Raw genomic sequence first — 23,755 nt, 5'->3', positions numbered from 1 at the left:
CTCTTTGGACCTTTGAATGGACAGGTTGGGATGCTGTCCTCTGTCCCACTCAAACACAAACTTGGACATTTACACATTGTTTAACACAGTTTCATGTTAAGACACACAGTATTTGTTTTATTACTTTAGAGTAAAAAAGGAAGAAATACTTGATGCAGTGTAACAGGGCATATGCTCTTGAATAACTGTTTACAAAACCCGTCTGGAATATGTAAAAGTGCCTGCTGGTGGAGAGAAATGTCATTTTAAGTAGTGCTCAATTTATGTGACATTTGGGGTAAAACATAATGGAATGRACCAATTTTACTCGCTGTGTAAAGATGTAAGGGTGAAGCAGATGCAGCTGGTGAGACTGACTGGGAGTTCACTATGAAGATTATCTAACTCCTGTTGGCGCTCTGCTGTTTGGAATATTGTTTTTTGGTGAATCACTGCCAGAAGATTATAGCTTTTCTTCTTYAACAAGTTAATGTATGTTGGGGCAGCAGATGAGGGAAGAACTGAAGAAATTCCTGCAGGTGCAAAATGCCTGTGGCTGTGCAATAAAAATGAATAACCTCTTAAATGTTATGGGAGATGTAACACTGATGAAATGTTGCGTTATTTCACTGCATCTTAGAGATACCAAGTTGACGAGCATATACATTGCATCATTTTTTATGATGTCTGACGTATTGAATTGGGTTTCAGCAGCAAAAATCCGTGTCTATTTTTTGTGATTAACTTGATATAAAATGATCTAAAACATAAAACTGACAGTTAACAACTTCCTCTTACGCAAAAAAAAGTAAACAAGTCACTCCTATTAAAAAACCAGGACATTTTCTCATGAAATAAATCTACCTCTATATTTCATTTCATGATTAACTTTCCACTGGAATCCTGAAGTAAGCAATAGTAAAACTGAAACTGTTACCTCCCAGAAAATGTGTTGTCTTTCTGCGAAAGGTGCTAAGATAAGAGGTTRTGTTCCATACGGGATTAACAAGGATTAGTCTGTCAAACAAGACAATTATCCCCTTTTATCACATCACATTTGTCTTTATCCTTGTGTGCAGCAGGTCACACAGATACACACAGGTTCACAGACACAGACGAGTGAAACAGAAAGCAGGATTTTAAAACCAGGTTGTAGTCTTGTAATGTTAACGTTGTAATGTTGTTAATGTTTTGCACATTGCTGATGTCAGCTGTTTACCTTGATATATTTAGGTGTTTCTTATTTCTTTCATTTTGTGACAGACAGTGAAACTGTCTATAGCGCATTCAGATTCACCTTTTGTTAAATCACTACTGGTTTTTTTTTTTTTTTGGCCTTTAGTAATACTGCCCCCATATGGGGAAAGGGAGCAAAAAATAACTTGCATTACATTGTCTAAAGCAGTGGTTCTTAACCTTTTTTGAGGTACCGAACCCACCAGTTTCATATGCTCACTCACTGAACCCTTCTTTAGTGATAAATAAAATATGATTTCCCCCCACCCAAAATGCACGACATAGGGTGATCCAACTAGAGTTATATATATATATATATATATAAATTACACCCAGCACCACAACTATTCAGGCCAAATGGTAAATGTTATGCTCCAAATAACTTCAAATGGATGGTATTGGACTTGAGAGGAAATTGAAGTATATCCCCCACATATCTGCAAACTATACAGAACCCAACCTTCCTTTTGTGAGGCAGCAGCACAAACTGCTGCACCGTCACGCTGCCTGAGTTCACACAGTCTGCTACCAAAATGTGTACGAACCCAAACCGGGATGACATGATTTGGAATGATGGAACAGCTTCTGACTGCCTGAACTAAAGGTGGCCTATTAATCCTGATGGTTATCATCAAATTAATCTTTACAGTCAGCTCCAGACACTAATATTTGCAGTGTTTAAATCCCTGCTTGAAACACTCAGTGGTGAGACTTAAACAAATGATGGCAGTTCTACTCTCCAGCTGGTCCTTCAATGCAAACATCTGTGTTTGCAAAGGAAAGGGCAAACAGCAGGAGAGCAAAAATTATTTAGCAACAGGGAGTAATGTGCAATTGCATCTCAGTTTTTGCACCCGTTGATGCAAAAAGTTGTACATCACACAGTTTATCAGATTAAAAAAAACAATGAAAAGATAAGCCGGCCGCATCTGGCTAGTCCATCTCTAAATGACTGAAAAGGCGTTGGTATCTTTTGGYTGGTCTAGTCAAAGACTGGAACTGAACTGCGTGAGACAGCTGTGGGAGCTGCAAGTACCCTGTTCTTACTCAGAATCCCCCGTCACCCAGACTTCCTTAAAAGTGCGGTTGAAGTGAATGTAATTCTGCAAAGCAGAGTGGGCAGTGGTTCCTTCATGGTGACGTAAAAGAATCGCTATCACAGACTCTTGATAACCCCCACTAGGTCTAGGGATGGCTCTTTGTATGTACTTAGGTYACCTTTGCCTGACATCAAAATCAGTTTGACCGCCTGAAACATTAAGAGTGACAAAAATCTTAAAAGTCCAAGAAATCTGAAAGGAAACAAAACACTTTTCACAATATTGTAAACAATATCTGAYGAGAACARGATGTGCTCRCATCTTAAGAAAGTCTCGTGTTTCTAGGCCAGCGAAGGTGGTGGGAGATTCATCAGCTTCTTGCAGACCAAATAGGTCAGCGTAACTAGCGAAGGGATTTTCACACAACATAGCCTGCTTGCTCATCACCGTGCAAACACAAGATTACAGATACTGCAAACAACAAAATATTTCTATTTCTACTGAAGCTTTTAGGTCAAGTTGTGGTAAAGGCTAATAGCAAATTTCTCAGAATCAGATTAGGCTAAAAGAAAAAAAAAACTTGCTACGTGCGAAAGCTTAAAGGGCAAAAGAAACGCAAGTGCAGCACTAATAAACGACAACCAAAACGACTGAGAATTGTGCAAATTTAGAAGGAACAAAATTAACCAAGAAATCATTTTTTTTAGAGAAGGGAACCCAAGAAGGTTCTGTGTCTTATTGTGCGACGAGAAACAGCGAAAGAGCAAGATGCATGCTCAAATGCCACGTCTTGCTGCTGTGGTATTCAGATAAAATGTGTTATCAAAAAGATCTCAAGCTTTGGCTTCCGTGATGCAGCGCTGGGTTTCCTGTCCTCAATGTGGGACCTATAAAGGCAGACGTCTGACCGAACTCAGACAAATACCGTAGAGCGGTTGGTTGTTATCTGCTGGATCCTCACCATGACTCCCAGAAGCATCATCATGATCGCCATCCCTCTCTTCATCATAGTGGGGATATTGAGCCCAGCTGCCGGTGAGTTTAATTCTATCACTTATTCAATTCGATCAAGAACGTTGGACATATTGAAGACTGAATATTTTATTCAAGCTGGCCTGAAATGCACAACTCATGTTGGAAGTCATCCTTTGTGTGTGACTTTTCCGTCTGTAGGTTTTCGAACCAGCAAACCCTGCTGTACAAGGTACAGTATGAGGCCAGTTCCCTCCGAAAATATCAGAGGCTACAGAGAGCAAGTAAATGTGGAACACTGCCGCATCAACGCGATCATGTAAGATTCCCCACACCATGAATCTTTACACTTTCTGCATCTTTTCGATTTCTTGCAAGTAACAGTGCTAATTTACCATTGTTATAAGAATTTGATACGACTTTTCCCCCCAAAGAAAATTAAATATATGTATTTTTTTCATATTKCTCACATAAAAGTTAAATTTCACTTACCACTCTGTCTTGGTGAATAAATAAGTGCTGCTATATGTYTTATCTTAAATATAAATGCGTGTTAAACAAATGAATAAACAAAACACAACATAATATGTTCCAATTCTGAGCTGCTCTAATAATGCAAATATTTGGTTCAAAGTTACTGAACGTTACTTTGATCTTCAAATATATTTTATAACCACACCGTACAAATTTAGTCMATTKCTTGGATGAGAAAATAATTGATGTTCTTACTGCAAAAGGCAGTTGTTCTCCAGAGCAAAGCAATACCAAATAAATAATGTAAGAAATAAATCATGTTCCAAATGGATTTTTTTTATTCTCCAGAATGAGTTGCTACAGCTGTATTTTCTCAGAATAAATAATCCCCCCCCACAAAATCCATGTTTTCCTTAGGAAATAGCTTTTATCTTGTTACTCCAAGTTACTCGTGTTTAATAAATTCAGAGGCTGTTTATGTGTCTTATTATATTTCTTTTTATCACAGTTTTTACACCACAAATAACCAGGAAATCTGTACAAGTCCAAATGATGACTGGGTGAAGGAAGCTCTCAGCTCACTGAGGTAGAAGATCCTGACTTTTTTTTTACAGTAGTATCTCATTTGAGTTTAGATCCAGACTCTCATTGTGAAGCAGAAACATGCTGTTTAMATGAAGGGTTTGATTTTAGGAACAGTTTGATTTAAACCCTTTTTTTTTTTTTTTTTTAATCAGCTCAAAACTGAAGACGATGTCCCGGAACACCGACGGTAAAAAAATGTGATGCCTGCAAACTCCTCCATTCGCAGTGCAAAGTGGATTTCTCAACGGTTTATAATTCCTCATAAGTTATAAATCATTTACTGATTTAAAACAAGAAAAAAAAAATGTTTTTATGTAGTTGTCTAGAGCAATAAAGTTTAGAGATTTTATTCTTCTGCAATCATGTCTTTCTGAGAATATAACTTCTTTTAGTGTTGATTTTCATACGTCCATGTTCAATAAGTTAGAATATTAAGAAATAACACTTATTTATCCCAGTAACYCRATTTACGTTTTATTAAATTAATTACACACTCTGAGGCTTACAAGRCTTCATTTCTGATATTTATWWRTTTTGACTAACAGCTCATGAAAATAAATTTATAAAAATATTACATYAGAGCAACTATAAGTAGGTTTATTGGAAAAATATGGGCTTAATGAAAAGTATGTTTAATAACTGCTTAAGGGTTTTTATTTTCAAAACAAACAAATGAGTGTTGTTGTAACCCATATTCTATTTTATTGGATGTGAGTGCATTTGCTTTTTACTGGTGCTGGCTTAATAATGTTCATTTATTTTAGAGTTATACTGATAAAGCAAAAAAAAAAAAAAAAGAAATGAACAGCTAAAAGATCAATTTCTTTCTTAAATTAGAAAATATTACTATATATCTTTGTTTTTCTTTATGCTTTTTGATTCTTGTAATACATAAATGCTTAAGTAAGCATGCTAATAATGAAACAGAAATAAAAGATTTATAAAAAGTTTATTGCTGTTGTGAGTTTTTTTAAATCAGTGTTTAAATTCTAAAAAAATAATTTCTTCTTGTATCAAACTACTATAATTTAATTTAGCAGCTTTTACTGATTTCTTTGGTTTTGCCTTTTCAACAATTAGCCTTTATAACAAGTTGAATATATTTGTTCATGTTCAACACTGTTTGGCTGATCCTCGCTAACTTTGACTTTGAAAAAAAGTCAATTTATAGATTTATTTCGCTTTATTTTCTCAGTGTTTGAAACACATAATTATGTAAACAACGGAAAAATGAGTGCACCAAGGAAAATGGGTAATAAAGAAGTCAAGATTTTCCTCAGTAAATTGTTTCTTTAGCAAATAGTTTCTTTAAATAATTACATAAAATCCACAAGAAATGTCAGTAACAACCCAAGAAATCCAAATATACAAAGAAATTTAAACAAGTTTTCTATAAGTTAGGTTATATGTTAACAAACTGAACAGCCACAGACAATAATTATTTYAACACCCTTAATGAAATGTGTATATTATTTAGTAAAACTTTTTRTGGTGACAATGGAGAAATTAGTAAGCTGCATTGCTGTGAATTCAGCCCATTCTGTCTCAAAACTCTGTTTTGACTTTCAAAAGTTCTGAAATCCTCTTCCATGAAGTTTGAAAAATTTTCAGAYACTGATGTGAAGCYGATTAGATTCAAATTTGGGAACTGACTGGGCCATTTTTCTASCAGCTGTACTTCTATTTAACTAAGTGAAAGTGTCCATGAYTGTTTTTCAGTTCAATGTTTTGCTGAAAACTCTTGAGAAATTCTTGAAATCCTTCAGTTCCTAACAGGCTGTAAAACAAGCCCTCACCATGATATTCCCACCACTACTCTTCCATTTTTTTTGTGTTGTGTTTTTGAAGAGGTATCCAGTAGCATTCCTCYTTCAGACATGACGCTTGCAGTCATAGCCAACCATTTCCATTTCCATCTCATCTCGTTACKCTGCATCCTGTCACCTTTTCTTTGACTTGTTCAAGAAGTCTTCAGCCAAATTCAYGCAAAGTTTCAACATGTTTCTTTTTCTTCTGAAGTGGAGTCTTGTGCAGTGTCATTGCCTTGTGGTTAAGTGGATTCCTTAAATACCCTATATATGTTTATTCCAGGTATTTCTTACACTCTTGGACATTTTCTTCTGATTATGCTTTTGCCTGCTTTGACTGGAGTTTGACTGCAGTTACAGACACCAGATGTCTGTAACTCCTGGTTGTGGCTGGATCACAATGTACGAATGACCTTTGCACTGCCAGACTATGATCAACGCTGTGGTCTTCACTGTAACATCTAAGTTTAGAAATGAGTCAGCTCCTGTTGGGTGATAGTTCGTTTGTATGACGGTTCTTTTGCTATGCTCTGATTGCTCTGAAACAAGCTGATCGTTCCTACTGATAAGGTAGCAGGTTGGTGTTAAAACACAGACAGACTCCCAGAGCGGTGAGACAGTGTCATGTTGGGTTCACATCTTTTGACCCACATACAGGAGACTATGAAATCGGATAAAGACAGTTTATTTTTGGAACGAARATGAATTGTGAGATGTGTGGTACCTTGTCCTGTGGGTGGGAAGTCGGGTCGTCGTTATGGTACTCGTAGACAAACACTCAGCCCTGACAGCCCTGCTCCTCATCTACTGACAAAGTAGGTTGATCACAGGTGTGCTGAATCAGTAGCAGAACAAGTCATCATTGGGCTAATGACCGGACCCTATACGTACCWTTCRCGGGAACGTCAAGAGGGGGCGGGGTAGACGATAAAATATCGGAAAAACCATGAGTGAAACGGTGACTGGGCCAGCCTACTATATATAGAAAATATTATATTTGCTGGGGTACCATTTCTATATTAGTCTACATACACCTTACTCAATAGGAGAGGGCCTACTTCCTCCGGATGTACTCAGACATTAAAATGAATTGAAACTCGTTGGCCCGGTTGGGGATCCCCCATAGTTCCGCGCCTGTGCTGCTGAATCCAGATGCACGCTCTCCAGGTAGGAGCAGCCTCTTGGCGCCACCTAGTGGATGATGAAGGACTCAGCAGACATCAGAGACTCCCCACAAAGACCCAGTAACCCCAGTTCCCTACAGACAGAGGGGGCATCGTTGCCTTTTCATGTTTTTTTTTTTTTGCCTCATCCTCTTTATGTGTTATTATAATTTATAATTTCATTATTTCTTGTGTCATTTCAATTTATTACTCGCAATACAATTCATGGAGTTATTAGTTTAGATTTTTTTTTTACTTTGGTTTTAACTGACATGGAGGGGAATTTATTTTTAATAGTTCTACTATATTTACAGAAAATTACCTATTACATGAATGTGAAGCTAAAATAACATAAAAAAATATTTTAAACAACAATAATAATATTAATGTAGTAATTTGCGTACAAAGTCATTCTTCTTTTTCAAAAGGATAAACAGCATTAGTGACAGGTGGCTGTGTCATCTGAAATACAGAAACTGCTGCTGCTCCAGATGGTTAATATTTTAAAGGCATCATGACTGTCTGGGTTACCCAAAAAAGAAAGCTGCCAGCATGTCTGCTGAAGGTGTCTGCAAACTCCTCAGTGTCTGACCTCTGAGCTGCTGCAAATGCATGACAGGACTGAGAAGAAGGTAGTTTCTATTTCAGCTCAACACCCAAAGGGGGTTGGTGTCCCAGACTGACAAGGTGACACAGCAGAGCTCTTCTGGTAGTCTGTGTTGAGTAGCCACTAGATGGCAGACTAATTCTTTCACACAATATGCTGCTGCCAAAACATCCCACAAGATTATAATTTTTCTTTTTCTTTGACTGCCTTAGTAGTTACAATCATTTGGAAATTAGGAATGAAAAAGAAATCCATGCTTAAGGGAAAATTTACTTTGATACTGTTGTCAGAATTTCATATTTAAACTATTTTAAATGATGAAACACATCACACAATAAACCATGCACATGTACAAATATAGTGAAGATATGATAGTAATGAAGACTGGATATTTGAACTTTTCATTCAGTTTACCATGCAAAAAAAAAAAAAAAGCATGGAAACTACATCATAAGCTACAACATCTCAAATGACACAGGGATGCTATAACCCAGTAACTGCTAACCAGTCAAACCCTGAAACACTAAGTGTGTGAATAAAGTTTACTAACAGCCTGATTGCTTTTACTAGAGCCAACAAAGTAAAATACACAAACTCTAAAGTTTTATGCAAGTTACCATGGTATTCAGAGAGAAGATGACTGTGAAGTAAATGAAGCTCGGGCAATATAATATAATATAATATAATATAATATAATATAATATAATATAATATAATATAATATAATATAATAAGATCAGAGGGACAATCTGTACATTGCTGTCATCAGTGATGAAGAAGTGTAAAAATGTCTTTGAATAATTTTCTCTTTTTATTCTCTTTATGAGACTTTAAACAGAAACAGGCCCACAGCTGAGTTAATTGTGGACATGACATATCTTTCCACTTATTTACCCATTGACTTGAGCCAAATGGAGATGGAACTTCTTCTTAGTCTCATTTGACTTAAACATGTTGTAAAGAAAAATTTTTTTGTTTTTGTTTTTCTGGCATCCCTCCCAAACAGCTGGTCGGTATGTCGACAGCGTCTCTTGAATTTTATGGAGACTTTGTGACCTCTAGATGGAGCTCTTTGCTGCAGTTCTTTTAACTGTGACCAATCAATATATCTTGTTTTAAAATCTCCGTTATGTTCCTCTTTTCAGTGCATGATGGCAAGACAAACTTAGTTCAGTATCCAGCACGGTTTGTCACACTTTCCGTTGTTTTAAATCATTAACTTATTGATCTGACTGTAAATACAGACAGGTTTAGTGTCTTGCAGCAGCAGTCTCTTGACTTTTAAAGTTCAACACACACCCATCATGGTCGAATGACACACTTTCTTTGTCCCTATTAGCTGGAGCTTGAAAATGTTGGTACCTCTGTCAATGTTTTACTAATGACTCGGATCAGCTTGAGAAAAATGCAGAAAAACAACAGAACTTGACAGTCGACATACTTGGAYGGATGACAAGTGTTTCTTTTATTTCTTCTTGTGAACTAAACAGTGCCTCATGTGTTTTACTCTGCATTGCACATAACGGATGGATTTAGTGATACAAGCAGCAGTGATGAAACTGAAGAATAAATACAGCTGGTAATAAATATTAAATATAAAACAAAAATACACCCTGGAATTTTTAGTTATCTTAAATTAATGAAGTTGGACTATATAGGCTTCTAGGACGTAGTGGTGCTCATGGTGCTGCTGCTGCTGGTGGTGGTGATGGTGGCAGGAGTTGTCTTTTTTGCTCTGCGAATCTGCCTGTGAGGCACACAATCAACAGACCATTGTTAAAATACCAGACAGCACAGCACACCGCCTCTCAATAAAGTCATTTGCAAAAACTTCTTTATGGAAAAACTGACAGAGAGAATGAGGGTCTACTCACTCGAGCTCCTTGATCTTCTCAAACACCCAGTCCTGTTTCCAGTGGCTGCAGACTTCTCCTTCTGATGTCTCAAATCTATTAGGAAAATATCATTCAGTTAAAATACATCAAATTTGTCCTGCATAACATCTTGAATGAAACAAAGATTTTGAATAGAACCTATGAAATTCTTATTTTTAATAGTGAACTGAAATCGACTGCTGTGTTTTATAACTGGAATCAAACTGGAATGTATATATTAGTCTTTCAACCCTGACAATGTGATTAGATTGAATGTGACMTTCTTTTTGTGCGTTTTGATTGGATGGTTATTTTCTGTCAATTGTCTTGATGCGACATTTTTCGGAGATTTTTCGTTGTATGAATAAAACTGACTAAAGTGAATGGAACAGAAACGATTTCTTACATGACTGCACGGACACAGGGCAGGTTCTTCCTCTGGATCCTGTAGCCAATGATGGGAGCAGTGATGCTCTGGTCACTGACCTGAGTGCAGCACTTTGAAATCTTGATTTCTGTTTCATATAACAAAATGAGAAAAAAAGAAAAGTCATAAATTGCCATTTACATTTATTTTTAAAGAGCGTGGCATTTACGTTATGCATATTGTTTAGACATAGAAGGAATATTTTTTTGGACGGAAAACTTACCCGAWGCAGATGCTACCAGTATCACTCCAGCCAGAAAGGCCAGACAAGTCAGTYCTCTGATGCACATCTGCATGGTCGCTGCGTGAGGGGCTCCTGGAGATTCTTTGCAGTCACTRAAATGCGGACCTGAGGTTTGTTGTTGAATCCTAACGACCAGCCTCTGGGTTTTATTGCACGAAATGGGGAAATGGAACCAAACTGAACGGATGAACAGTGAGCATCACAAGGGCGCGTCCGGGCAGAAGGAAGTGATGCGCCGGATTCTCCTGGAGACATYCATTTCCCTTTCTTATKGTTTGGTAATGAAGTTGACCCCGTTTGACACTGTCGTGTGTGCTTTTACCTTGTTGAACTTCTAAACTATTTAAAATACAGGTACTGATATACAGATAGACAATTCCAACATTACGCATACCTCTGACAGATTTTGCATTAAATTTCTTCCTTCAATAAAGAAGTTAGGTTTTCCAGCCTCTGGGTTTCGTTAGACATGAGGGAAATATCTTTCTGAAAAGGTGACATACTGAGAAAGGAGTCAGCAAGTAAAAAAAAAGTCAGAGTTTTAGGTACATTTTAATGAAAACAATGTCAAAAATAATTTCTACCRTTTTTATTAATCAATGGAGAAGCTTATGACTTAGGGACGTCTTCATTATTGATTATCTTGCAAGCTCTCTGTATTGTGCACAATATACAAATAAACCTGATTGAGTGATTTCCTCTAACAGTGCTTGGAAAAAWTTTTTTCACACTATTAATGAGCTCATATCWTTGATTTTCAACAATCTCGCCAGGACAACAGGCAGGCCTGTACCCGTGTGGTCTTTTCCATCAGCTCTATCATATCTTTCAAAATGTTCATCATTTCTTATTTCATCAATACTTTATGGGAAACATCACATTTTGGTCACTGTATTACTTCTCTATTCTGTCGCTGAAAGTCATGGTCATCATAAGAGGAAAAAAAAGGGGGAAGGAAGACCTCTGACCACAAACCACGGCTTTCCGAGCATCATCCGTCCATATTTGGTCATTTGTTCCTGCCTCATCCATTAGTCARCTTTCTCGGGTCTCTGAAATTGAACAAGACAAGACTTTGGTTTCTAATACAGCCATCCATCTATCTTTCCTTTTTTTTTAACCTCAAATGTTTTTTTTGTGTAATCTTTGTTTTGAAAAGATCTGTTTTAACAGAGGAATATGCAATGAGCAACTTGCTTTTGTCTGGTCTGGAATTCAATCCTGATCATTGTGAAATATATTTATGGGTTTTGTGTAATGAATTATAGGAGACTACTTAACACAGAGGTTTCATCTCAACTTTAAACAACACTCACTCTTGTGAAAATAGAAGATGTACCAGGTAGTAATTTACCTGCTGATTCTTTTTTTTTTTTATAATGTGGAGACTCTTTGTAATGAAAGGAGATTCATTTAAAATTTGCTTAAAAAAAGATGTGACAACAGAAAATTTCCCCACTTCCACTTCCAGTCACTCAACCTTATTTAATCTTGTCTGTCGATTTCTTGGTGGCCGCTGGGAAGGTTCCGGAATCTTTTCACAAAAAAAGGAAAAGTTTATTTTTAGCATATTACAATTTCTGTTATTTTTTCAGTTTCTGAATGGAGGGGTGGCTAATTGACGTGTTTTACAATATTCTCCTAGGCCAGACACGGCCCACGCTGTAAATCCAAAGCTGACCTATGGATTGACCACCAGATGGATTCTATTTAATATAAGATTCTAGGGTCAGAAATTTTATTCTAGAATACTGTATTAATGGTGTAACTGTGATTGTAGAAATAAACATTTTATTGAGTTGTTTTCTCTTTTTGTTATCTACRAAAACCTCAGTTTTTCCACCAAAGTTACAGGCTTTGAGAAAAACCTTCTCAGGGAGTAACAACATTTTATAACTTTATTTGCAACCATCCATCCATCATCTTTACATGGTTATTGCTATTGGGGTCACCAGGGATGCTGGTGCCCATCTCTATTGGTCAACAGCCGAGAGATGCCGTCACCCTGTACAGGTCGCCTGTCCATCGCATGGTGGTCATTGGCTTTCAGTGCTACATCAACAATGTCCAGATCGACCTTCCCAGTCACGGCTTCAGTCATGGTTTATTTGACTGATTGAATAGGATCTCTAAGGCTGATTGGACAAAATAAGCTGGGGTGTCATTCTCTTCTGGGCCCTCGTTGAATTTGTCACAACTTATCTGTGAAAAACTTAGATCTGACCTGAAAAGCACTGAAAATATGTTTGTTTTTAAATGTTGTGCTGCTGGCACATCTTTGTCTTACTGAAAAGTTACCCCTTTACATCCCAGAAAGGACGCTTATGGCTAACCAGATTCCTCTGTTGCCTCTTTAAGTTCTCCATAAATTAATTTTGACTTGCRGCAAAATGCACTTGGAGAAGATTACTCATATTACTAAACCGTTTGTATTAGGAAATAMATTTTTTTTAACAAAGCCACATTATGAACAGAAACTAATGTTAAAAAAAAGAGAAGTGAAGAAAGAGCACATGACACGAGMTTATGCTTTCATTTGGATGCAATGCCCAGCAGTTATGAAAGAGGAATTATTGAATAACTGTGTATTGTAGCGGATATGAGGTTCTTGAAGGCCTCGTGGAAAGGAGAAATGACTTAAATGAAGTGATGTTTACCAAAATAAAAATACATTTAGAAAAAAATATATACTGCTCCCTCATATTTACTATTGATATGAAATACAGTTGTTTTAAAAAAATTCCTAAACCAAGTGAAACAAAAAGAAAGGCCATTTCATGATTGCCAAATTTACAATTTCAAGCAGATTGCTGTCGACTAATGACTTCTTTCTTATCATTATCTTTATGGGATCCGACTTTCTGCCAAATGGGATAAAAATTTACTCCAGTATGAGGCAATCTTAAAGTGAATAATTGCACTGCAGACCTCAGCAGTTTGTGGCAGGAAAAGAGAGCGCCYGTTGTTATTACTAAGTCATGCATTAATAATAAACTGTCACTGAGGTGGGAAAGGACAGAATCAATTAAATGTAATGGACCCRTACAAAGATTCCCACTTGCAATGTTATTTAAAAGCCAGGAAATGACAGCAGCAGACGTTTTCACAGACGAAGAGATAACTCYAACAGAAGCTTTGCAGACTTAATGTCATCTTAGACTTTAAGCAGAACTTTATTTTTTATTTTATTTTTGCCTGTGCAGGAGTAAAAGATACAATTGTCTCATATATTCTCTGTGGCTATGTGTCATGTGCAATTGCAGCCAACCATTATCTACGCGTCRAGCAATCTGAAGCTAAAAAAATTACAGATTCTTTTTTGTCTAAATAATGTAGGTATTATTTAGACAAATAAGTAATTTGTTTGTAAGAATASCTCTGTAATTGGTTAGATTTACTTTCGCTTTCTGGGCTGGGATTTTRGTCCTCGACTACATTCCGATTCCCGAGGATTAAAATAAAGTAGATAATTGCAGAAAGAATCCTGACGCTGACCCAATGGTCACAGGCTGAAGGCACTTTCATGTCATGATCCCAGGATAATCCAAAAATCATTAAACTACTTACATGGAGCATTTTGTTATTCAGATTATTCAAAACAATCCAGCATATCTGCAGAGCTGCTTGAATCAAAGTGGTGTTTTGTTTAACACCACTTTGGRAGTGAACATGGGTCATTTCAACAACAATGTGAAATATCGTTTGGCAGAGCTCCTGCATTTCCAACTCCCTCCTGGCTGTTCAAATACATTCAGAGCGACATTGGATTCTGTTGATCAATATAATTCTCAAATTAGACACAAGACGACAAATGATCTTCTTGCGACACCAGACTGAAGGGCAGCTACTGTCTTTTCTTGAGATTATAYTACGAGGTCACAGTGTAAAATGTTCRGCAACTGTGGATTAGCGTTTCATCCCATGTCATGATGTGACTGAGAGGTGAACAGAGACAAACCAGCTGAATTATGACTCTTAAAAACGTAAATATCCATTCTATATTGAGGCGTGCAGAATACGCTACAGATTTGTAGTATGATTAAAAAAGCTACATAGGCTCTAAACTGTTTAAGRGTAGGTAGGGAGCGCTTTGACTCGAGTACTGTTGGTGTTTTCTACTAAAACTGTCACGGTGCTAAACGTTTGGCGAGAGCTCTCCCAAACGACGAATTCAATGACGGAGATTCAATGATTCCTCAGAATCCAAGCAATGCTCCTGGTATGTTTTTGATGAGCGAATCACATTATATAAATGCGATTTATATAATATATAAAACTCAAAACACTTTACACAATAATCCCCCCCTTCAAAGATKTTGTAATGGCGATCATGAACCAAGCTGTTTTCTGTGGGTGATTTTCTGTCTGTGCCAGGTGGTCATTGAATTTTTATAATGTTCAAGAAATGGGCAGATCAGTTTCACAACTATTAACACATGGTTACCTACAAATTAATTGAAAGATGCTACAAATCAAATTATCTGACTCGCAGCTGAAGTGGGCAAGACGGATTTGTGATTTTATGTTGCGTTCAACATGGAATTGTGAGCAAACCATTTAAATTTAGCAGATGAAACCAAGACTCATGAAACCACAAAACGTTTTGCCAATCTGTCATTCAACTTTGGTAAGCCTTTGTGAACTGTGGCCTCAATTTCCTGTTCTGAGCTGACAGAAGTGTGTGGTGTGTTCTCTGCTGCTTTATCCCAACTTCAAACCAGTATGCCCATTCTCCTTTGGCTTCTACAAGGCACTGAAAAACCATTCCTTCTCAGACTATTCTCCTTAAACCCAAAGTTTACAGATAGTTGAGTGTGAAAACTTCAGCAAGTTTAGATGTTTTTTTTTATAAATACTAAGATTAGCCTGTGTGGAACCAGCAATCATTCACATTCAAGGGCCCTACATGCCTTTTCTTCCCCACGCCGATCCTCCGTTTGGACTTTAGCAAGCCGTCTTCACTACATCTCGATTCCAATATCCATTAAATTGCTGCCATGACATTGATAGATTTTCTATTTGTTTTCACCAGCGATTGGTGTATCGAACAAAGTGGTCAAATGCTTATCGTTCGTGAGTTCAAAAGTTCATGATGTCATAACTGCACGCACAAATGGATCGATGACCAAAACCATGTGGGTTTCGGTGGAACAGATTAACTGAGCACGGCTTTTAAACGCCCCATGTGCTTGTAAATGCCATGAGATCAAAAAGGGAAGGCAAGTTTGATGTGTCTGCATCATGTGTGGTTGCAGAAGTGAGTAGAGCAGCAGCAGCAGTAGCACAAAGCGAACAGTTACCTCAAAACCGAACAGGAAACTTCCATGTTAGAAAGTGAAAAACTCAGTAGAGTAGTGTACAAAGTCAATGAACATTTTCTTTTCTGTTTGATTTTGAGTGTGGCCATCTATAAGCTTTCCCAGACTTTATTTTAAAACAGATTTCCAGAGTGCTTTCTTTTGAGATCGACCAATATCAACTTACAGTCACGATAGCAACACAACAAGATTTCTAGAAGACTTGGAAATTTTACAACAAAAGACAATGATTAAAATGAAAAATAAGCCGTTACTGTGAAATGTTACCTTACATGCTTAGTAATTACTGTAAATATTTGGCAACTGCTGTAAGATGTTAGCTTAAATTGCATTATTTATATACATCTCTATTATAGGTGTCATTTTCATAAAGTAACTTGACTTAAAAATAGAATAAAGAAAGATGTACAACGGTGGAAAACGTTTCGACACCTCCAGACCACTGGTGAGGAGAGTGGAGGGGCGAGGACGGCGCCGGTGAGCTTTGTGGGAGGAAGCATTACTTGTACTTTCCAACTGTGTGTGTGTGTCTGTGGGTGCGGAAACCGTGCACTGCAAGAGGTTTAAATGAATGCAAAAAAAGTTGGTGGTCTTTAAAACGGCTCCAGGCACAGACTTCACATCACATCAGTCTTTGCTGGAGAGAGCACCATGACGAGTATCCCCCTCATCTTGCTTGTATTGGTAGCCGCGATGGTGCCGACAGCCTCAGCCCAAGGTAAGCAAAATGCAGACTTCAAGCAAGTTTCATTGCTTTCAACCCGATTTCTGTGTATTTTTAATGCTGTGTGGCCATCGTAGTTTACTCTTGCCTGTTTTGCCTTTATTAAGGTGGAATCTCACACTGCTGTCTGAAATTCACCGGCACAAAAATTCATCGAGAATTGCTGACGAGCTACTACCAAGAAGATAAATCATCATGCAGACTACAAGCAATTGTGTAAGTCAGAAAAATCTACTCCTGACTTGAATTATTTTACGTATGTTTTTTTTTTTTCAGTGATATTCATTATTATTTCTACTACATAAATCTTTATGTCTTTTGATTCTTATATGGTCTCTGTTTTTTCCCCCAAACAGATTCACAACAGTCATGAGTAAAAGAATCTGTGCCAGCCCCTTCAATGCGTGGACAAAAACCAGCATGGCCTTTCTGGACGGAAAAGCATTTGCGCAAAAACAGTTATCCTTAAAAAATGGAAGAAAGGAACGTCACTGACACTGATGCTTCTAATTGAGACACAAGCCCTCAATCTGTCATCTTAAGCTGTTTGAGTTTAATCAAATTTAGACTTTAGAACGTACCTCAGCTTTATAAAAATTAAAAATCTGTTGTGACTTTTGTTTGAGTTTATTTAATATTTTTATAACTAATGTAAAAATGTAAATAAATATTATTTTTCTAACTGATTCAAGCTTGTTATATCAAAAAGTATAACTTTCTTTGTGATGTTAAGATTCAAATCTGAATAAAACCGGTGCCTACTCAATCTCAGCACCCACTCTTCATCTTTTCTCGTCTTTATTGTTACTCACCACAACATGTTTAATAATTACACCAATGTGAGATAAGAGCAGCAGCACTAGCTCAGATTTTTGAGTCAGGGAAGAGATTTTCTGATAACCATCAGATCTTAATGGTGGTGGATGAACTGCTTTCACTGAAGTAGAAAATAAAGTGCTGGAAGCCAGAACTGCAGAAGATATTTGATATAATGACACTTAGCTAAGGTGAGCAATTTTAAAAAAACACAACTGTTCATCAAAGTAAAAGTTTGGTTTAAAAGTAATTTAATGTCATTGAATTTCTTAGATCTTTATGCCTTTAAGAGGAGGAGAACACTGTTGAAAATATGGAGTTAATTTAGGACATGCATTGCACCCATTTAATACATTTTAAAAAGTTRCCATTACTAAAGTGGCATTTGGGTCATTGTCACTGATCCATTACATTACTGGAACTGTCATGTTTGACATCTATTTGTGTGAAGGAGGTGGGATTATTAGACCTATTTCTCTAGAAAACAAGCTGGAAAGGAAATAAGCTGGAACCCAGCATAAACCCTCACATGTGACTTTTTTCAGTAATAATCAGAGGCAGTTATAACACAGCTGGCCTTACAGGAATGCATAATGATGGGGGGGCGACAGAAGTAACAGAAATACAAAAAGCCCCTCTTAATTGAGTGTTGCCTGTGTTGTATGCATTGGAAGCACTGTAAAACATAGAAATGCAATGTAAGTGGTCTATGATGCTAAAGAAAGATTATGAGTCACAGCTGTTTTTTTGGCGGTTGAAGCTACATGCCCTTTGCTGCATTTAGGCACATGGTTTCTAACCATCTCACCATAAACCCACACAAACATGCACAGTAGTCAAATAGCTGATGGTGACACAAACACAGCGTTCCTAATTCATTGATACGACGTGATGCCAGATCCATTTTTGATTCAGTAAAGTCAGTCACACGATTAAGATGCCATCTTGAGGTTGTCTTTTTAGACGACCTTATGTTGGTTAAACCCTGCACAGGTTGCTAGCTAGTTGCCTGGCAACACAAACAGGACAAACACTCACTCCTAATGGGAATTTAGAGACCAATTGACATGTTTTTGGACTTAGTCCAAAAATGTCATGTTTTTCAATCAAATCCCATTCTTTGCAAAATAGTCTGGATTCTGTCAGGTTGGATGAAGATCCTCAGTGACCCTCAGATTCCAAGTATTGAATAAAATCCCAAATTTTAAACTTTAAATATGCTTATATCTAAATAAATCCACTATATGCCACATATTTTTTTTATTTCCCTCAAGCCATCTCCCTATCAATTTTGACCAGCTTCCCTGTCCTTGCTGAAGAAAGCACCCTCACAGTATGACACGAAGGGTACCATACTGCCCCCAAGAGGCAGGTGCCGTGTTTGCGGTGATGAGCAGTGTTTTCCACCGCACTCAGGGAACCTTCCTGCACATCTTGCCGTGTTCCTTTCATGGCTGGTGGCAAACAGCAGATGGGACTGCTGTTTGCCAGCAGTCCCGTGGCAAGAAGAGTGGTTTCTTCTTGCCACTCTCCCATAAAATTATATTTCAGTCAGGTGGACACTACTTTCTAATTATGTGACATTGAAAGCAAATTTCTTACACTGGATTTTATTTCACCAGAATCAAAGTGTATAACACACCACGCATACATATACATATTGTTTCATTTTTTAACAGGCAGAACCACCATCAAATAAAATTCCACTACATGATAAAAGTTTGTGGCTGTCATGTAACAAAACTGCTGTTGACCAGGCAATGCTATTTTGAGATGTATTATGACTTTTTCTTGTCTTGATCTCATAAGTTATTTTAATTTGCTTATTTTTTTCATTGTTGCTTAAAGTAACATATTAATAAGTCATAGCATCAGTTTAAAAGAAAACTGAACACTGAGAATAGTTGACACTTTCTCACTTTCACAAATGAATGCAACCACAAACCATGCGAAATTCACTGGAACAGAACAACAACTGCGGTGCGTACTCACTTACCCATTCTGTTTAGAAACTTAAGTAAACAACATTTTTGAAGGCCATTGGGGAGCAAAGTCCAGTCATAATGCTGTAGACCAACTTATTGGGTTTAAGGCTTTGGAAAATTAGGGGTTTGATTTAGGATTAGCCTTACAAAGTCCCACTGTGGGTAGCAATACACACTTTTATATGCATTTATATAAAAAAAAGTCTGTCTGCTTGTGACTGTTAAGTAAATTACAAGGACTTTTTGTTCATCAGCATATCTTGTAAAACAAGCACTTAAAAAAAACTAAAAGCATTTTAAGTAAAACTAGCCCCGGCATACTGTCTCAGTACACTTTTTTATATTTGCACAAACTGTATGTTTGCACCTTGTTCTATCAAAAACACCCAAAAAACAAATTGGAAATGTAATCTTGAACATCCACTCATCTATAAACAAATTGCAGCCTGAAAACAAGCACCAATCATTCTTTCTCTATTAAAAACTTTTTTTCCCTCTCTCTGCATATGCTGGGATGCGACAATAAGTTGTTGCTAGAGGACAAGATCAATGTTGAACCATATTTGGAGGATCAAGGACTTTCGCTAATGGAAGAGGAGCTATGAGAAGGAAGCGAAAGAAAAACTGCGTAGGCGACGACCAAATGGCCATGAGAATGTTTACGATAAGTGGTGCATCAGGTGATGGCCTGGAATAAATCTCATTTTCTTGTAAAGCTGTAAGACACTGCTAAGTCATGCTAATATCATTTTTGTTTAAGTAGCAGTGAAATAAAAATGCATGAATGTTTGATTGTAAATCTATGTTTAGTAAGTGCTTCATCACTTTTTTGGTCCCATTATTAGCTTTTTGGACTCAATCTTGGACGAATGTGAAGAGCAATAATCTACAACAATGTTGCAAACTGTTTTCTCCACATCATGCATCTACATTATAGTAAAATCTCATGAGGATATTTGGAAAGCATGTTCCAGCAGAAAAAAGATTTATAGTTTTAAGGGTTTTTTTACTAATAAAAACCTCAAGTGTTTATTATGTGCCTATTCTTTCCGCCAAACAGATCAATCTGACAGAGTGCAAAACCACAGATTCTCCATTGGTGTTTGGTCTGAACCGTTCTAATTTTCCTTTAATCCAAATCTTTATATAATGGATGGATGGATATGTGCTGTTGTCTAACAAAGCTTTGAGGTCTTAACCTCAGAGGTTTGAACATCTACCTACACTGACAATACATTAAAGTCTCTCGCAAAACCATGAAAAAAATGTATCAAAAGTGTATATACCTCTCAAAAAGTATTGTAAATATCTCGACGGTATTTGTCATTAGTGTTAAATTATTTGGGGGGGAAACGAAAAGCGGTGGGAGGAGGATCTGGCTGTAAAGTGTTGACGAGAGGTGGCTTCATGCTTCCTCTTTCCAACAATATATTTGTGGTGCAAAGAATTTCAATTGCACACCATATGGATACGATTAAGCCGAATCGGTCATCTTAAACAGTGCGCAAGTAAAGGACCGTCCTTGAGCATCTTTTCTCTCCATGATGAGTCTCACCATCCTGTTCTTACTGGTAACTTTGATGCTGCCAACTTTTTCAGCTCAAGGTAAGATCAACATTTCCATCTTAAATAAAAATAACTCAGGTTTTAATTTTGTTTGATATACAATTACTCTATTTCAATTTTCCAGGAGGCATCTCTAAATGCTGTCTGAAAAACATCAAAACTAAGGTTCATCGAACGTTGCTGAGGAGTTACCATGAGCAAAATGATCCATCATTATGTTCTGTACCTTCAGTGGTGTAAGTTAAGAAATTACTGATTATAGTTTGGCATACTTTTATCATTGCACTTTATTTAAACAAGTATTTTGTCTTTTACTTTTAAAAGATTTACCACTACAAAAGGGAAGAAACTCTGTGCTAACCCCAGCAATATATGGACAAAGACCAGCATGGCCTATCTGGATGGAAAGAACTGGCAGCAAAAACAAACTACTTTAAAAAAGAAGCTGGAAAATTAATCAAACTAATCCCACTATTGAAACAATAATGGTATCCCATTTTCTTCCCTGCTGTTTAAGTTTAACTACCCATCGGCTTTGCAGCGTGCCACATTTTGGTAAAATTGTATCATCTATCGCAGCACRTTTGACTTAACAAGTTTTGTTGCCAATGAAAACCTTGAAAATTGATACTTTTAACTGTGAAATGATCATGGATTCAACCTAAGGACAGTCACAGTGTAATGGTTGCAGTTCTCTAATCATGAGTTTTATATCAGGGCAAATTATAGATGCACAAAGCTACAATTGCTTTTGTGTCACCTAATGTTGTTTGTTGGTGTTTGATTTCTGTAAGCTCTCACACTCATGGGACATAAGAGCGAGGAAAAACTCAATTCATTGAAAACTAAAAAGTGTGCCCTAATGGGCAATTTTTTTTACATAAAAAAAAAAATAGCACCAAATTCATCTCAAATTTAAAACCCAACTCATCAGCGGTCTGGCAATATGATGACTTTTTGCCCACAACAATGACCATTGCTTTCCACTTCCCCTCACAGGACGGTTTGACACTTTAGACTACTGGCTAACCAGACGGAGGCTTTGCAGTCAGTGTATTTCCATTAGTGTTTTAACACTATGATGTGTGAAGCTCTAAAAAAAAAAAAAAAGAAAAAAAGTTTGCTCTCAGTAGGCTGGGAGAGAAAGTACAGCTGTGTGTCAGTGTGGTGCAGCTGGGGGATGTTTGAGGGGCTGAGAATGGAGAGCGTTTGAGGTTGTTGCAATGTTTGCTAAAACCAAACTGTAATGGGTTTTTCCCACCCCCTGTATAAATTATAAGCCCACCCCTATTATTATGTGTGTGATGGAGAATCTGAATGCAAAAGGTGAATTACCTCCAGAGTTATAAATAAATATCATTTTAATAATCAAGTTGTGTCTGATATTTATTTGCAATAAAAAAATCTGTTGCTACAGTTCTCAACAAAGCTTGGTGTGTGCAGAAATGATTTGTGCTCTTGTATGATTAGTCAATTGAAAGAGCTTACCAAGATTTGACTTTAGTGGTGGTTATGACAACGAACACATTTTTAAATCAATATTCACTTATGACACTCTTTATACTATCCATACATTTAGAACTTGTTTTTTTTGGAGCAGTCCTATCGCTCCTTTTTCTCAGGAGGACACTTGTAGGAAAATCAGCTGAGAAAATGTTCCAGAAAACACCACAAAACGTCTGACCATCAGCTGGACTCAAACCCATCAAAGGTAATGACTGGTGGTTGGAAGAGTAGTGGGCTAAAGTGGGCAGTTATGACTAGGTTTTTCACTGAAGAGATGTTATCTTTCCCAGACATTGTTTTGTCATCTGCTTACTTACTTACATTTTATTTACAAAAGGTTGTTTGGAACAACATGTCTGCTAACTTCCCTGTCTGCCATTGTGGAAAACCCGTGGATAAACCAGATAACCTACCTGTGGGAACCAGAGTTAAAGGGATGAGAGGAAAAGAAACCAATCACTTAACAGTCTCAATCATTGATTGATGAATTCTAAAGAAAAAAAGTACAGATAAAATAACAAATTCAGAAGTAAAAATGCATTTCCAATGTTTTTTTTCACAAGATAAAGCTTGTGAAATCAATCCTTACAGTCGACATTGTTTATATATATTCCTCCATAAAATAACATATCCAATTTGCCTCGAGAGGGCCACACGTGTACAAGGAAGTAAAATTATTTCTGTGTTTACATTTACTTTGCTGTATCTTACAAAGAGGTTGTATCAAAGAGAGTTCTACCAACATCTTTTGTACTGGTAGATGCTACTTTTAGAAGATGTTAACATCCTTCTTATTCTCTCAACACTGGCATCCATTATTGGTCAGTTGAAATGCTTGAGCAAGGGCAAAAATGATGCAAAGGACGCCGTACGCATCTCGTTGCAAGACCAGGGCAACTCAGTGGCAGCTTGAATAGATAAGAAGCCATGTAAATTTTAGAGTGACTGAGATAGCACTCTGGTACGCTTAGCTGTGGAGGTTATTCTAGTTTTACACACTGTGGTTTGAAGCTAAAATGGTAAACTGTGGCTTCTTAACCCTGAGAAAGCAGAAGTAAAAGTTATGTCTCAGTCTTTACAGTGATGATCTCAGTGATAACTGGACTTACTATAAGAGAGATGATTTTCTTAAAAATAAAAAGTCCTGATGGAAAAAATATATATATATATATTTAGCATTCATACGGTATTGGGTCAACATTGAATTGTACTCAATTTGTAGTTACATGAGACTGACTTACTAATAAAGAGGAACATCCTTAATATTAGCTTGTTCAGCTGACAGTTGTTGCTTCTTCTGCAGTTCTCACTCTCAGTTTTATTAGCTGTTGGTTTCCTTTTTTTTTTGCATCTTTATTTCCATCCACATATAGACACAGTACTACTGATTCAAATATAAATGTCGTTTGCTTCCAGCAGAAATGTGCTTCC

The 23,755-nt window shown here is 37.0% G+C and overlaps 2 protein-coding genes and 1 long non-coding RNA gene across 3 annotated transcripts; all 3 read left to right on the top strand.

Annotated features, from left to right (window-relative positions):
* Positions 1-1,554: 1,554 nt before the first annotated feature.
* LOC103479265 (C-C motif chemokine 20) lies at positions 1,555-5,101 on the top strand. The gene is made up of 4 exons (XM_008433615.2): positions 1,555-3,290; positions 3,429-3,546; positions 4,210-4,287; positions 4,439-5,101. Exons 1-4 carry the CDS (start codon positions 3,218-3,220, stop codon positions 4,485-4,487), a joined length of 318 nt encoding a protein of 105 aa, XP_008431837.1. The 5' UTR covers positions 1,555-3,217; the 3' UTR covers positions 4,488-5,101.
* Positions 5,102-16,317: 11,216 nt separating this feature from the next.
* Positions 16,318-17,057, top strand: LOC108167090 (uncharacterized). Its single transcript, XR_001777477.1, has 3 exons — positions 16,318-16,445; positions 16,559-16,667; positions 16,808-17,057. It is a non-coding gene; the product is annotated as an uncharacterized LOC108167090 (long non-coding RNA).
* Positions 17,058-20,736: 3,679 nt separating this feature from the next.
* LOC108167084 (C-C motif chemokine 4-like) lies at positions 20,737-22,130 on the top strand. Its single transcript, XM_017309965.1, has 3 exons — positions 20,737-20,857; positions 20,943-21,054; positions 21,143-22,130. Exons 1-3 carry the CDS (start codon positions 20,794-20,796, stop codon positions 21,273-21,275), a joined length of 309 nt encoding a protein of 102 aa, XP_017165454.1. The 5' UTR covers positions 20,737-20,793; the 3' UTR covers positions 21,276-22,130.
* Positions 22,131-23,755: the final 1,625 nt, after the last annotated feature.

Source organism: Poecilia reticulata, linkage group LG17 (assembly GCF_000633615.1).
Source record: "Poecilia reticulata strain Guanapo linkage group LG17, Guppy_female_1.0+MT, whole genome shotgun sequence".
Lineage (NCBI taxonomy): Eukaryota > Metazoa > Chordata > Actinopteri > Cyprinodontiformes > Poeciliidae > Poecilia > Poecilia reticulata.
This window is presented reverse-complemented; position numbering and strand designations above follow the sequence as displayed.

Excerpts from the sequence above, each read along its gene's own strand:
- LOC103479265 (XM_008433615.2), top strand. The coding sequence starts at position 3,218 with ATGACTCCCAGAAGCATCATCATGATCGCCATCCCTCTCTTCATCATA. Across the intron at positions 3,291-3,428 it reads GATATTGAGCCCAGCTGCCG|GTTTTCGAACCAGCAAACCC; the intron begins GTGAGTTTAATT and ends TTCCGTCTGTAG. Across the intron at positions 3,547-4,209 it reads TGCCGCATCAACGCGATCAT|TTTTTACACCACAAATAACC; the intron begins GTAAGATTCCCC and ends TTTTTATCACAG.
- LOC108167084 (XM_017309965.1), top strand. The coding sequence starts at position 20,794 with ATGATGAGTCTCACCATCCTGTTCTTACTGGTAACTTTGATGCTGCCA. Across the intron at positions 20,858-20,942 it reads GCCAACTTTTTCAGCTCAAG|GAGGCATCTCTAAATGCTGT; the intron begins GTAAGATCAACA and ends TCAATTTTCCAG. Across the intron at positions 21,055-21,142 it reads TGTTCTGTACCTTCAGTGGT|ATTTACCACTACAAAAGGGA; the intron begins GTAAGTTAAGAA and ends TACTTTTAAAAG.